General features: G+C 37.2%; 1 protein-coding gene across 1 annotated transcript in view; it reads right to left on the reverse strand.

Moving 5' to 3' along the window:
- The window catches only part of pld3 (phospholipase D family, member 3), a gene marked incomplete in the record, with an annotated part of 8,734 nt that extends 4,963 nt beyond the window's left edge, over positions 1-3,771 (reverse strand). Inside the window, 3 exon segments of the mRNA XM_024277659.2 lie at positions 979-1,029; positions 1,576-1,633; positions 3,609-3,771. Coding sequence (XP_024133427.1) covers positions 979-1,029; positions 1,576-1,602 — 78 coding nt within the window.
- Between the last annotated feature and the right edge of the window lie 12,078 nt (positions 3,772-15,849).

Below are 15,849 nucleotides of genomic sequence, written 5' to 3' on the forward strand. Positions count from 1 at the left end.
AGCGCTTTTTTATAAATAAAATTTGATTGATTGATTGATTTCTGTTTTTAGTTATGCTGTTTTATTTATTTTCTTACATTTGTGTTGCGTTTTAATCCTGTCTCGTGAAGCACTTTGTGGTTTTCACTTGTGAAAAGTGCTACATAAATACATTTATTCTTCTTCTTTTTGTTCTCCTAGAACTCCTCCACAGTTCTGTCCAAACGTCTCCGACTAGATCATGAACTCTTGACCTGAACTGAGTCAGGTAACCTTTTCTGACCTCCTGGATGACCCAGTTCTTCTGGCGGGTCTCTCCTGAGAAGGTTCTGCAGTTTTCTCCATGTGGATGACAGATCTCTCTTGGTTCTCTAGAGACCCTAGAAAGATCCTTTCAGACTAAAAGCCTTCACTTCCTCCTCTGACATTGTGTGGGGCATGACGACTATTTGAGAGCTCAGATATTTGTGATCTGCTCCAGGAAAAACTAATATATGAATATTTGTGACGTCCCAGATCTCTGATGAGATTTTTATAAATATATCAGAGTAAAAAATTACTTCAGGCATGCAATTATCACTCTAACATGTAGAAGAATATTGGATTTTAAGTATATAAAATAAAAGTAACTATTGCGCTACTTTGACAGGAAGGAAATACATTTCAAAGTAAAGTGTTGGTTAGGGTTCTCATTTTCAAAATAAAGGTATAAATGCTTTTAAGATCAAAAAAAATGAAAACAAAGTTCAGTTTTTATTAAAAAGGTTCTGAAAAATATAACTTTGTTTTAAATATAGTTGACAGTCTAGATAAAAAGATTTAAAAATAAATACATATACCAACCATTTCTTTATCTGCTTCACTTCCAGACTAAAATCCACATCAAACAACAGAACTTTGTGTTCACTCGGGTCACTGTTGTGTAAAAGAACACAAACTTTCTTCTTGTTTTTCTCTGATAATTTTCTCTTTGAAAACAAATAAACCTTCTGAACGTACCTGCGGCGTTCGTCTGCTCGCTCCTCTCCGGTTCCAGTCCAAATCCTCCAGCTACAAAGCAAACGAACAAACGGTCAGAACCACACAGAACCAACTCGGTCCAGCTCAGCTGCAGCTGCTGCATTTACGTTAGAGTCAGATTCTGATGGATCCTCCTGAGATCATCAACCAAAGAAACACCAGAGAGCAAAACTTCCAAAACCAGAGCATCAATTCTGCTTTAACAGAATAATTACTCGTTTATGGAGTTTTAAGGAAAAGAGAAAATTTCAAATTAAAATCTAATAACTTGTATTATTCTATAATTTGATTGAAATAAAAGTCAAAATAAACACAATAAAGAGCTTTTTTTTCAATGGATGTTTTATTCATTAGAAGAACTATAATAATGTATATTAATTATAAATAAATTCAACATTTTTTTTTTTATTAAAACACAACTTTTATTTTCTAAAGCTGAACCTGCTCCACTGAAACGGAACCAAGCAGAGGTAAAATCAGGTAAAACAAAAATATTTATTAAAAATAAAACAGAAAATTGTTTGTTAAAATGTGCTATAAAAGCTTTCTGAAAGAGTGAAAGCGCCGTTTGTTTACCTGGTTGTAGGGAATGTCCGTCTTCATGTTGGCAGAGAACCCGGTTCTGCTGGTAAACCTGCAGAAACACATCAGTCCACATCCTCAGGTTCTGTTGGAGGACGGCGGCGCCTCCTCTACACGCTCAGCACAGAAGCTTCCAGCCGCCGGCATAAAGAGAAAGAGCCGCGCAGCTCTTCTGCAGCACAAAGACGCCCGCCGCGCTCACCAACAACCCCCCCTCCCCGGCAGAACACAAGGCCCGCCTCCTCTCCGGCAGGTCGGATCGGATCAGGGGAGGAAGCTGAAACCAAACTGGAAGATCAACACTTCTGAGAAGAAGCTGGAAGCAAAGAGGAAGCTGTAATGCTGACGGTGTGATCAGCTGCTCCATCCAACAGTCATGAGGAACCACGTGACGCCGCTGGAACACGGGAACCGTCCCAGAACCGGGAGGAGCAGGACGGGTCCACACGTCAACCAACAGAAGCCAAAGGAACTGAAGGACTCGATCGTTTCGGAGAAATTTTCTACAAAACTCAACCGGACGGCATTTATTTATCTGATCTGAGAGCGTTTCTCGATATAAAACTTTATTTAAAAACCGTTTTCTGACGTAGTTCAACCAGTCGGCGATTTGACAATCATGAGGACATTTTTAAGACTGAAGAGAAATATGAAATCTATTTTAGATCTTCCTCTGGAAGTGATGATGAGGAGATCTTCAGATCTGAATCGTTTCATCATAAACTTTGGTAAAAATTATTTACTCTTCATTAGGATGGAATCCAGTGGAGAATCATCTGACTGAATCAAATTAAAACTTTATTTATAAAATGACTGTTGACATCTCCATTAAACTTTATTAACAAAACAACTGAAACAAATTCTAATTAGATTCAAAAACAAAATTATTTTTGTTAGTCCAGCAGAATATTAGTTCATCTTTCACTGCAGAAGGAAAACTAGAATTCTGGACTTTTGGGGTTTTTTTTCTTCATACACATCATATTTGTTTGTTTCCACTTTCTATCTAACCTGAACTTCATTATTATGATGATCAGGAACCCATTAGAAATGACTTTTCTGTTTAGTTCCTTTAACCAAACAGCTAGGAAAAAAATGGATTAGTTACAAACCTGAACATGAAACTACAAGTTAATGACATAAAACAAAAAGCTTATACTTAGCAAATTACCAAAAAACATGGAAAAAAATACTGTTTACAAATGTTTAAAGTTGTAGAACAAAGTTTTCTCTTAAAGCATTTTCATGATGAATATGTCAATGTGTTTAAGCTGTACTTATGATTGATCAATCTCAAATGATTCCAAATTAAATATGAAAAATTAAATTTTATAACTTTCCTGAAATGACGTCACTTCTGCTTTTAGTTCTGACACACAAACACTTTTTTTTCTTAAAATAAAATAATAATAATAATAATAATAATAATGAATGTATTGATTAACTAAATACAGTCTGAGTCTATACCAGAGCTAATATGGTCATTTTAAGTTTTAAATAAAGAAATCCACTGTTTGTTTAGGACGAATTTAAGTTTTTAAAGTAAAAACGAACCTAATTTCCCAGCCTGGGATGAATAAAGTATTTCTATTCTATTCTATTCTATTCTATAAAAAAAAATGTAAGACTCTTTAGCGTTTTAAAAATGTTTAAAATACAAAGCAGGATTCATTTAAATAATAAAAAAAAACAAGGATGCGTGACATTTGGCCTGAACACAGAGAATAAAAGTTGCTTAGTTGAGTAAAATTCCAAACAGATCAGAACTTGTTTGCTGACTAAACAGGATTTCTGGGAAACAACTGTCGAATATAAGATATAAAACACATCAGACGTAGAAAAGATATCGAAAAATGTTTCAGTAATGAAACCAAAGTTTATTAAATTTAATTTTAAGAGAACATTTAACATAAAAAACATGTTTTTCGCCTCTAATCGGAACAAAAACCCAACACAAACGCAGCAGAAGCTAGCACAAAGACCGACAAAAACAAGACATTTCTCTTTTAAAAACGAGGAGAACTCACCTCTGAAGTCTAGATCCACCTAAATCCGCGTCTTAAACCATTTTAATGTCGCGGTTTGTAGTTTGTTGTCGGGATGAAAGTCAATTTAAAGAGCTCAATATTCTGTTTCTGTTTTTTAGCTTCACAGCAGACTTTTACAGAAGTCACGTGATACACGCCCAGCAGCCAATTGGAGGAGAGCTTTTGTGATGACGTAAAGAAATTGTGAAACTACATGTTCTTCTTTTCGCCGCTAGAGGCCACTGTGCGCGCACACGTGGACACATGCAGAAACTGCAGAATAAGTTCACCTTAAGCTGTTTTTCCCACAATGAATTGCATTTAACAACATAAGGGTTTAACAATTAAAAATAAGTAAATAAATAATAATAATAATAATTATAGCTACAGAATGTATAATAAATGTGTCTCTTCAAATAATACATTGATTGAAACTGCATTTCTTGTTTAATTTCTTTAATGATTTACTATATTGTATTAAGTCATGCAAAAAACTTTCACATTTTGATTTTGAGGATGACAATTTCCTTTTATGAATATGAAATTTCCCTAAAAACAAAATCTGCAGTGTCATAAAATTAAAGTTCAGATCCATGTTGTCATTATGCCATCCTAAAATAAATTATTTTCTGAAATTGTGAATGTTTTTTTGAGTTTTACCTTTAATATAATTTCAAACATTAGTCTAAAATAAATCCGTGTGGCCTATATAATTCACAAAAAATATTTCTTCTTGTTAGTTAAATATACATGATTATTACCAGGATATATATGTTGAATTCATATATTGTATATATATGTAATATTTGATATGGCTCCATCCCTCTGGAACTCCCTTCCTCTTAGCTTCAGATTTATAGACTCAGTGTTTTCTTTAAAGTAGCTAAAAACATCTTTTTCAAATAGTTTTTTCTTAAATCTGTTTTTATATATTCTGTGTTTTACTTTGTGTTTTTCTCTGTGTTTTACTGTGAAGCACTTAGTGGTTTTTATCTCAAAAGGTTCTATATAAATACAGATTATTATTATTAATTATTATTGTTATTATGCAGTATTTGAAATTACACTTCTTTTATTTTTAGTTAATCTAATCCTTTCATTTCCAATAAGAACAGAAAATGATCAACTTTGGCTGCAGGCGGGAAATAAATAATTATAAAAACACTCCAAAATATGGTTTTAAATATACACATGCAGTGGAATCTACTGTATGTTTATTTTATAACTCATGTTACAGATCATATTTTGGTTCATGTATACTTAAGAATACATGTCATCCATTTTTGATCAATACAAAAAAATCACAAATAAAGTTTAACTCTGAGGAAAAAAAAAAACGTTTTTTTCCCTGGACTTTCAAAATAAAAAAAAATAAAATAAAATAAAATTTAAAAATAAATAAAAAATAGTAGCCAGCTCTAACTGAATGGGTTCTCCAGAGTTAAAATGGTAAAATGAAACAAGTCACATTTCTGAGAACAAAACGTCCTGAAGCTGAAACCAACATGGGAAAAAAAACAAAAAAACAAATAACACATAAAAACACAAAAACATATTTTGTCACAAATCAAACCCCATACTTTTTAGAAGTTTCTGCTTCATTCTAATCCACGTTCACATTAAACATCCTCAGGACCTCCTTCCCAACATCCATCACCCTTTGGTCTTCCTCTGCCTCTTTCCTGGTTCTCAGCATCTGATCACCAACATCATCACTGTTCCTGCTCTGAAACATCTCAGTCTGCTTCCCTGCATTCATCTCTAAACACTACGATGAGCTTTTCCTTCAAATGGGTTCATTGTTGAATCCAGGAGAGGATTTATAATTAGGCAAATGTGGGGACTCCATCATTTTGGGGCTCCCAAGCTAAACACTTAATACACATGTATAAAATAATCTCCCAACTCATTATTATTGAAACTCCAATCATATTTGATCAATACTCAAATTTAATTTGATGATGCTGTTTTAGCCAAAATCTAAAATCTGTGTTTCTAAAACATAGTTTCTGCAGAGCAGCAGGAGTACATTAGAAATTCACCTCTGAGGGTTTTTTTTTTTCTATAAACTTTATTGAACATCAATTTACAAATGTTCACTTCCACACTCAGTTGTGCGTTTTTTTAACATTCACCTCTGAGTTGTGGGCGGGGTCATTGGTGTGGAGTCACTCTGCTGTCTCTGATTCTCTGACCTAAAATGGATCCAGAACATATTTATCCCAAACTTCCATCAGATAAATACCTGGTACTGAACAGTGCAGGTGAAGTTTTACAGATTCCTCGTATTTCTTCAAGATGATAAATTCAATATGTGTACAAACAAACAAGTAAACAAGAACGACTATAAAATCTATTCACATTTTAGCTGATAAAGTTCATCCCTCTGTTGTTTTTCCACATCAGAACAACACAGGTAGAACATTATTAGAACATTCTACCTCTGTATGGTTTGATAAATTCAAAGTATTTCAGCACATAGAATGACAGTTGATCATGTGTGTTGTCTGCTGTGAGGCACTTGCTCCATTATATAATAAAATAAACCTACCACGTCTCAATACAAACAGTATTTTCCAGTATTGATTATCAATTTATTTTATTTTGAAATATGTTTTATTCTATTCTGCATCAAACAGAAAGCTCTGGTTGGATTGTAGGAGTAGAAATTGAGTCATTGATTAGTCGATCACCTGTGACACCCAACCTCCGTTAGAGTCATCTACAAGCTTTTTGACCAATCAGGGACTCCGATTTAGTATGACGTAAAGGTGGCTTCCCTTTTCATTCTCAGAAGTACCAACTGATCATGAAGGAGAAATAAATAATTAGATTTAAATTATTTGACACGAATTCTTTCATATTACAGAACAGAGCTGCGAATGAAAAAGCCTGGAGCAAGATTCACAGGATTACTGTGCTATGACATTTCACACCAAGAATGCAGGAGGCAGTCGTACTAGTAAACAGTAGAAACAGCAGCAGAAGGAGTAGCCCCTCCCTGCTTGTCCAGTGTGAACACTATGGGCTAAACATGTGTCTTGAATGTGCATTAAACGGTCGTTCAAGATCCCTCGTTTGGCTCATTATTGAACAGACGCGACTTACCTGTTGACAGGAAAAAACCAGCCTGAAAACAGGACAAACAAAACCAACAGACCAAAGGGAAGCATCCTCACACTGTGCTCAGAGTGTCTGTAGCTTCAGACAGTCCACTGATTCCAGAACGACTTGATGGTTTTCAGATTTCTCTGGACAGATTTAGTACATTCTGTATCCGAAGCAGCGAAGCCTCGTCTGAGTTTCTCAGCTGGGCTTTCTGCTGAGAAACTCCACTTTTGTCTCATCTGTAGATGTTTGGATCAGACATGTGTGCTGACCCTTCCTGTGTTCAGAGGTTGCTCTTACTTATCAGCTGTCCTGTCCAAAATATCTGAAGACCCCGTCCAGCTAAACAGAGGAACCTCGAGCTGCTTTGAGATGGACGAATCTTTGAGAAAACTCTCCTCTCTGTGTTCAGTGAGGAACTCACCAAATCCCATTTGAACAGGAAGAATGACCGCTTGCAGGTTTGAGGACACCTGGATGATAATCAGGAAAACTTGCTGGACGTTTTCTGCTCGTTTTCCAGCAGAGGTCGCCACAGAGCAACACCAGAGCAGCACGTTCCACCCAGGCCTGATGGTTGGAACCTGAGTCCAGGATGAAGCAGCAGACACAGTTCAGTGTATTTCCACCAGCTGCTCACAATGCAGCGAGAAGAAATGTGTCCATGAAAACTGGAATGTGGCTTCATGAAAGGCCGCGGGGAACGGTCACAGCTCCTTTTGTTGGAGGCGATACTCGGAGTTTGATAAGGCAGAAAGAGCCAGACCAAAAGAATGCCAAGATCGTGACACACTCTTCTGCGCACACCTTTTCCTCCTGCCGTGTTTTGAGCTTATTGCAGCTCTCAGGTGTGTCGTGTGTATCTGTGCTTGTGCGTAACCATGGATACCAAAGACAGACTTATGGTGGGCAGTAAAAAGGCCGCTGGGCCTCACTTCTCCGGCCCAGGTCAGGTCTGGTTTGAGGATGTGGTCATTAAACTCTCCAATCCTGTAAAGAATTGTTGGAGGATCTTCTCTTCTGTTTCAGAATAAGTTGGAAGTGATCAGTGAGTTTCAGCTGATGATCTTCTATCCTCTCCAGACCTGCAGGGTTGCTGGTCGACACTCTTCAAAGGCCTCCTCCTGAAAGGCCGTTCCTCTGGAGTGGGCGTGTTTTCGGACCGCCGCGCCATCGTAGATGTGGGTGAGTCACCGCTGTCCGGCTGGCTCTGCTTTTACTGCCGCCACCACTTCCTTTTCTGTCTCTCAGGGCGTCTTTGATAAGATTTGTTACCTCCATATTCCTCTTGTCTGACTTTTACACATCAATGCTTGTTTTATAAGCACCTTTCCAATTTTTCCTTGTATTGTATAAAACTTGAACCTTCAGTTTTTCTTTTTATGACACCGAAACAGCAGCTCATGGATGGAAGATAAACCGTTTTTCCATGTACAGCTTCTCTAAACCCTTTCCAGGAAACATGCAGGAAGAACATAATGAACATTTGTCTTTCATTTTACTATTTTTTTCTTGTTTTATTAATCTCTAGTAATGACTGAAGCTGCTGTTTATGACTGCGGGCCATAAAAACACTCTGACATCACTGAAGTAACGGCGGCTGAACCTGCAGATGGCGTAACGTCCTGGGAATTTTTATTACAGCTTTGTCATTCAGACAGAAAGACTTACAGCATTCATAACAATATTTAATTACTCTCAAGATCAAATGTAGTATCTTTTGAAATAGCGGCCCAAACTGCCCTAACCACCCTTCTTCCAGCACCGTCCGGAGGCAAATTAACCAGAGGAGTCATCAGTTATCTTTTTTGTTGTGAGTGATGATATGAATGACGCCAACATCCAACAATCCATGGTAATATAGTCATTAAAATAAATAATTAAATGGTGCGGCGGATGTAAGTCAAGAAAAAAAAAAAGTGGAGTCCCACAAGGTGCCATTCTGGAGCCTCTACTTTTTAGGACCAATAAGCTTCCTTAAAGGGTCCATACCATGATTTTCTTAATTTTTCAGAGTAAACGATATCCAACATGTATTACATTTGGAGCACTAAAGAATAACTTGTTTATGAAATATGAGTTACTTTTGTGAACTCTTTTCATACCCGGACATAAAACGACTCCATCTCTGAGGCTCCGCCTTCCTCTACTTGAGGGTCCCGCCCATTTCATGATGTCAACCCATGTTCGGTCTTTTTAGGGTGTCACCCACGAATACAAGGATTCGATTTTTAGAAATATTGATGTACTGTACTGTACTGTACATACATTTAGCCTGGGCGTTTAAAAAAAAAAAAAAGACAGACAGAATGGGGAAGGTGATCAGTTCATTTTGAGGTAAAATTTGGTCAAAAAATGCAGACAACAACATCAGATAAACACTTCAGGGTTCTCATCAGTCCACGTTTAAACCAGTTCTCTCCATTCGCTGCTCCCTTTCTCCAGCTGTCTTGCGCTATTCTTGGATTCGTTCAGGATCCATCCCAACATGTTGTGCAGACTCCTCACCAGAATGTTCTTTGGCATATGCCACCGCACCCTTTGTGCATTTGCATGCAGTCAGTAAGGAGTCTTACAGCTGGAGTGTAGAGTAGGAACACCGAACGACAGCATCACCTGTACGTAAGGATGCAACCTCTATTATCCATATGAAGACTTCACGATATACTTACCACACAGATGACAATGGTACGTTCCATTGTTCCATGGTCCATGATGTCGGTTGAGGTGGCTGCATGAACCTCAAGGGAACTGCAAGTCCCACCTGACCCCAGATCAACGTGATGACATGATGGAAATATGTGCTGCACATTCTGGGGTTTTTGTTTTATATACAGTACAGGCCAAACGTTTGGAGGCTGTAAGGGCTTTCTGAGCAACAAGGATGGAGAATGGAGCGCTGCTGCAGATGGCCTGGTCACACAGTCAGCTGCACCTGAACCCCACTGAGAAGTTTTGGGGTGAGCTGGACTGCAGAGTGAAAGCAAAGGGGCAACAAGAGCTAATCACCTCTGAGAACTCCTTCAAGATTGTTGGAAAACTATAATGTACAATGAAAATAGTCATGAACATAAAAAAGCAGCATTGAATGAGAAGGTAAAGTATGGGTAAAAATGGGGCCTATACTTTACCATAAATACATATTTGCTCCAGGAACTAAAGAGAAACAAATTTATTTTTCTACATGCTCAGAATTGACAATGAACTTGACTTTGAAGACCAGTTTGAGATTGTTTAGACATACTCAGGACATATGTCTCTGAGCTGATGTCAACTCAGAGAAACCAGAGGACAGAGTTAAACAGATGGAGACACATCGTCTTTGTAACCCCTGAGGGAAGCAGCTGGAGTTAAAAGACACATTTTCCTAAACAAATAAAGAATCAGAAGCCCCAGAATTTGACAGAGCTGAACTGATCTGAACCTGCAGTCGCTTGAGAAAGATAGACGTTATCACTTTAAGGTTACGCTCTGATAATTTTGTGATATTTTGTACAATTGTTCTCAGAGATCTTTTAATAAAAAAAAAAAACTGTTGTTTCTTAAGACATGATTTGAATTTCACTAGAAATTCACCAGAGTTGTGGACAGGACTGTTGGCATTTCCCATCATCTCATTATTTACACTCTCTCCTGCTAGCTTACAGCCCCTCACAACCCCAAGCTATCATGACTGGATCAGCAGAAATAGCAAACAATATTGAAGTTATCCATCCAGATTCCAGCTCAGAGGAGGAAAACAAAGACGTTCATGGATCTATTTGTGGATCAGAATGGAGCAGAGCAGGAAGCTTGTGGTTCTTTAATTGTGTTTTATAAGTTAGAACTACCAGATTTTTCATTTTGCATTTATTCTCTCCTCTTGATTCACAATTTGAATCAAGAAATACTCGGAAATGCAGTTTTTAGGCTTAATTTTCACTCTATTATGAGAAAAATGCAACAAGAACATGATAAAAACACAATTTTGATCAGAGTGATTCCTTTACATCTTATTAAGAGTAAACAGGATTTGAGAACAAAATCCTGAAGGATTTTTATTTCAGAAACTTTTTTTCTTCTGTCCATCATAAAGAGTAAAATCAGTCGAGCTGCTGTGGAGTCTCAGCATAACCTGAGAACCTAAACAGTTTTTGTCTTTTACAGAACATTATCAAAAACTTTCTGCACCAAAAGTGATGCAATTATGCAGGAGAGACGACAGTTTTATGTTAAATGTTTAAGTGTTAGAGATTCCTGGAAGTTCTTCCATTTGGTTTGATGGGAAAACGTCAAGCGGAGAGGATTTTCTTCCAGGTGAAGCTCGAGTAAAACAGGTTTTGTTGGGACTCAGATATTTAGCTTCAGATTTTAAAGAAAAGAAGGCGACAAATTTATCAAGAATTCAAATTTTACATCAGATGAGAAGTTAATGCGACAGATTCAAACCACTTTATTGATCTGTGACTAAAACCGTTGATAGTCTCAGAGCAAACGAGGACGAGATGCATCGTCAGGAATATTTAAGATGTTTCAGGTAAGTCATAGATTTTTGGATTCTGCAGTTGTCAGGAAGTGTTGGTTAGCAGGCTGGGCTCAGAGACTTTTAATAAATAAACGTGAACATGACAATCCCAGGAGAGCAACAACAGCATGATCTAAAGTAGAATCAACATCCTCACAGAATATCATGTTTCTGTCTTCTCTGCCTCTAAATGTTGCTGCTAATGATGTTTGTTTGATGAATCTGATCTGTAAAATCATCGTAGGTCCACATCAGACGATCCTTCGGACTCCAACACACATGAACACAAAACAAACTTGAGTTTCCCACATAAAAAAACAGTTTTTGATCAAATAAAGAGTTCAGATAAAAACAAAATCAGATTTCTTTTAAGCTATTATGCTGCTCCTTGAAAATTAGCAAATAACATTTTTTGTCTGTAAGAAGGACAGAAACTAGTGTCAATCGTCAGATCTCAATGGAAAAAAAAAAAGTTTACGTTTTTTTCTTCTTTTAAGAGTAGGGGTGGGATTATATAAATCTGCTTCTTCCCACTCCTTTTCAATCAATCAAATCAATCAATCAAACTCCACTGACTTTAGTTAATTATCACAAAAAATGAATGAACCAAATGTGACTTGTTTCGTATTTTTGTTTGTTTTATATTTTCTAATCAATGCATTTAATTGTTTCTGTAATGAGTTTGAAATATTTGTGTGTTTTGTCTTGTATTTTTCAATGTATGCTTGAAATAAACCAATCATTAATCAATAAATAAATCAATCAATCAATCAATCAAGAGATGAAGAATGAAACTGAGTGTCTCATTTTCTTGTTTGTGCTTTTTGTGATGTTTGTCATCAGCTGTGTTTACAATTCATTAAAAAGCCAATTCTGGATTCTATAATATTGAGATTATGCAAAAAAACAAAAAATAAATAAAATCAAATTTACATTTTTATCAAAATAAAACAATTTAAAATCAATGGTCTATAAAACTTCCCCCTGAGGCGTCTCAGGAATTCAAGCAGTGAGTTTGTCAATCACATCAACGTTTACAGTAGCAGTAAAGTTTATTTTTATTTATTTATCCTAAATGTAAAAAAAATGTCTATTAGACTTTTGGACTAAAACAAACATAACAAGAGTTATGCTGCATAAGTATGATTCCTCTATGAATTAATCCTTAGAGCTTCACCAGTTTTCTTTTTCTTTTTCTTTTTTTTTTCTTAATTTTTTTCAAAACCATTTTGACATCGTTTTGAATTTGGTTTTTTTTATCTCTTTTTTGAGGTTTTTATACTTTAATAATTTTTTCTTCACATATTTGATCTCTACATTAAAACTGTTTGATCTTAATGCTGAAGACAACAGTTACTATTCAGAATTGAGCTTCCTGCACAGTTTCTTGTGTAACTCTTGTTTCTGTATGAAACAAGCTGGGAGTAAATTGGAACAAAACGGTTTTAGAATGAAATTAATAGGGTTAATTGTATAGATCAAAATGGCGCTTTGACTACAATAACATTAACTTTTTTTTGTTTGTTGTGTAAAATCTTCAGCTGCAGTTTGAGTTTATTCCCAACAGCGTCCCAAAAAGAGAAACCTCTCCGAGGACTTCATTAAGAACACAGAAAGTACACAAGTAAAGACTCTGGGAGTCAAACAGGTTCAGAGAAGTTCTGTTAACCAAACAAGGGTTTGGATGGTAAGCCTCTTAGAGCAGAGGCCGACGCCCACAGCGCCTGAACCGTCCTGCAGGGCGCCATCGCTCACTCCCCATTGATCCGTTCTCCTTCTGTGTGTTCTGGCTCAGCTCAGCCTCCAGGATGTTCAGGTAACCAGTCGCCTGCGCAGTTAACGGATGTGGAGGAGGAAGCGGAACGGCGGCTGTAAACCAGTTGCCACCCAGCTGAGCGGCCAACAGTCTGGCAGGCAGACAAGCGGCTCAGGTAACCGACTGAGGATTCCTCTTAACCCTTAAAGCGCCGACAACAGGAGGAGATGAAGTCTCTAATCACAATTATTAAAATGATTCATAAATATGCAACAAGGAAACCTTCATGGACGAACCGCGGTGTCTCAGTTTAAAGATTGCATCCTCTGAATAAACTCTTAAGATTAGGAGCTGCAACACACTCAATATAATGTTGAAAAGGATAATTATTACATTTGTTAAGCTTGAAAATAGTTTATAAATACAACCTTTGAAGACAATGTCCTCACTTTAGATATTAATGAATCTTACCAAGTATGTTAATGAATTTATTCAGCTTATTGAGATAATAAATGTCTTACTAACAGTCTATAAACAGATTAATAATGTTTATTATTGTGTTATTAAAGAATCTTATTATAAAGTGGTTTAAGTTTTTAAATTAGGACGAATAGAAAGTTTCATTTTTAATGTTGATTTCTTGATAAACTGCAGAAGTTTCACTGCAGATGTTTATGTTCATTTATTTTTTTTTATCTTGTTTTTCAAAATACTAATGATGATTAAGTTTCTCAAAAAAATGATCAGTCGGTTATCTAAAGAAACTGATTAATACAAGACAGAAATAAGGTCAAGTCTTTGATAAATGGCTGAAAGAGTAATAAAGATAAACACAAACCTTTTGTAGACACGACAAAGAATCATCCAGCAGCGTTTAAACCACAGAAAAGATCCAGTTCTGCTCTGAATTTATAATCCAACAGTCAGAAAGGGTTCCATGAGAGACTTTAGAGACATCACTGAGAAACTTCTGGATGATCTTCAACCGTTCTGGACAAATGTTCAGATGAGATGACGGAGGAACTTCTGGAAGAACCTCCAGTTCCAGCTGTGTCCAAACTCCTGTCCTATGAACTATAAACTTCACTATAGTCCATTCGGCTTTGACTGGTGCTGTTCGAATTCACAATTCCAAAATCGAGTGCAATAGAAATTTCCCAGAAGTCTTTACAAAAAACTAGCTTACTATATTAGTGAATATAGACCACAATGCATTGAGGTTTAACAATTTATTGAACAATTTTTTAAAATAAACCATCCACTTTTTCATTATCAGAACATAGTTGAGTCACAGATAGATTTAACCTGAATTTCTGTCATGTTTCCTCCATTATAAGAAAAATACTACAACAGCAGGTTTAAAACACTATTTTCATCAGAGTAGATCTTCCATCCATCCATCTTCTTAACCGCTTCGTCCCTTTCGGGGTCGCGGGGTGCCGGAGCCTATCCCGGCTACTGATGGGCGAAGGCGGGGTACACCCTGGACAGGTCTCCAGTCTGTCTCAGGGCCTCAATCACACACACATCCACACTCACATTCACACCTAGGGGCAATTTAGAGTCACCAATTAACCTATGAAGCATGTTTTTGGACGGTGGGAGGAAGCCGGAGTCCCCGGTGAAAACCCACGCATGCAAGGGGAGAACATGCAAACTCCACACAGAAAGGTCCCAGCCGGGAGTCGAACCGGGGCCTTCTCGCTGTGAGGCAAGAGCGCTAACCACTGCGCCACCGTGCAGCCCTTCAGAGTAGATCTTCAAACTCTCAAAGTTCAAACCTCCAGAGAAAAATCAGCCCAGCATAGAATGAAAAAGATCTGATTGTGATCAGAGATTGATGTCGTTCTGTACAGGAGACACGACACCGAGGACGGTTGATGGTTCTGACTCCTCACAGGTCAGTTCTGGACTTTCCAACATTAAGGTTCATCCTGGTGGTTTATATATTCAAGACAGCATCTGTGGTGACTTCATAAACCTACTTAGAACCAAACTCTGGGTTTACTGATGCACCAAACAAATTCATCAGCAAATTAAAGAAAAAATGTAAAAAAAAACTCAACAGCTTTCAGTAGAAACCAGAGCGGTCAACATGGATCCAGACTTTGGACTTCATGGCCGGGGGACTTCGTCATTGTTCTGAGCACCTCTATGAAGAGCTTTAAAGAAGAAAGTCTGAGAATTATGATCACAGTAGGAAGGAGGTGGATGTGTTTTACCTTCAGTTTAGTTGATGTGCTGCCTTTAATCCGTTTTAATGCAGCATTTCCTCTTTCTCTGGAGGTGGTTCTTCATCGGGAATAGACTGAAGAGTTTACAGTACCAAATGATGACTAACAGAACCTGACAGAAATCCAGGTCGTTTGGTTCCGCGTGTCCCTGTTGGACTTGATGACTTGGTTTACGGTAAGACGTGGGTGACCACGGTCAGAGGTGGGGGCGAATCTAGGGCAACAGAACAGGTCGTTCAACCAGAGGCTGATAAAGGAGTCGAGACATCGACCTGCGAGCTGCAGGGGGCAGCCGGACTCTGAAAACGACACGAATGAAACGCCTTTGGATTTAAATATTAAGATTATCTATCTATCTATCTATTTATCTATCTATCTCTCTATCTCTCTATCTCTCTATCCATCTATCTATCTATCTATCTATCTATCTATCTATCTATCTATCTATCTATCTATCTATCTATCTATCTATCTATCTATCTCTCTATCTCTCTATCTCTCTATCTCTCTATCTATCTATCTATCTATCTCTCTATCTATCTATCTATCTCTCTATCTCTCTATCTATCAAGTCCCAAAGATTTATCATTCTACTTGATTTCCTAGTGTTGATTACACCTGCTGCTAATTTCCTCAACC

This window comes from Oryzias melastigma, linkage group LG13 (assembly GCF_002922805.2).
Source record: "Oryzias melastigma strain HK-1 linkage group LG13, ASM292280v2, whole genome shotgun sequence".
NCBI classification, from domain to species: Eukaryota; Metazoa; Chordata; class Actinopteri; order Beloniformes; family Adrianichthyidae; genus Oryzias; species Oryzias melastigma.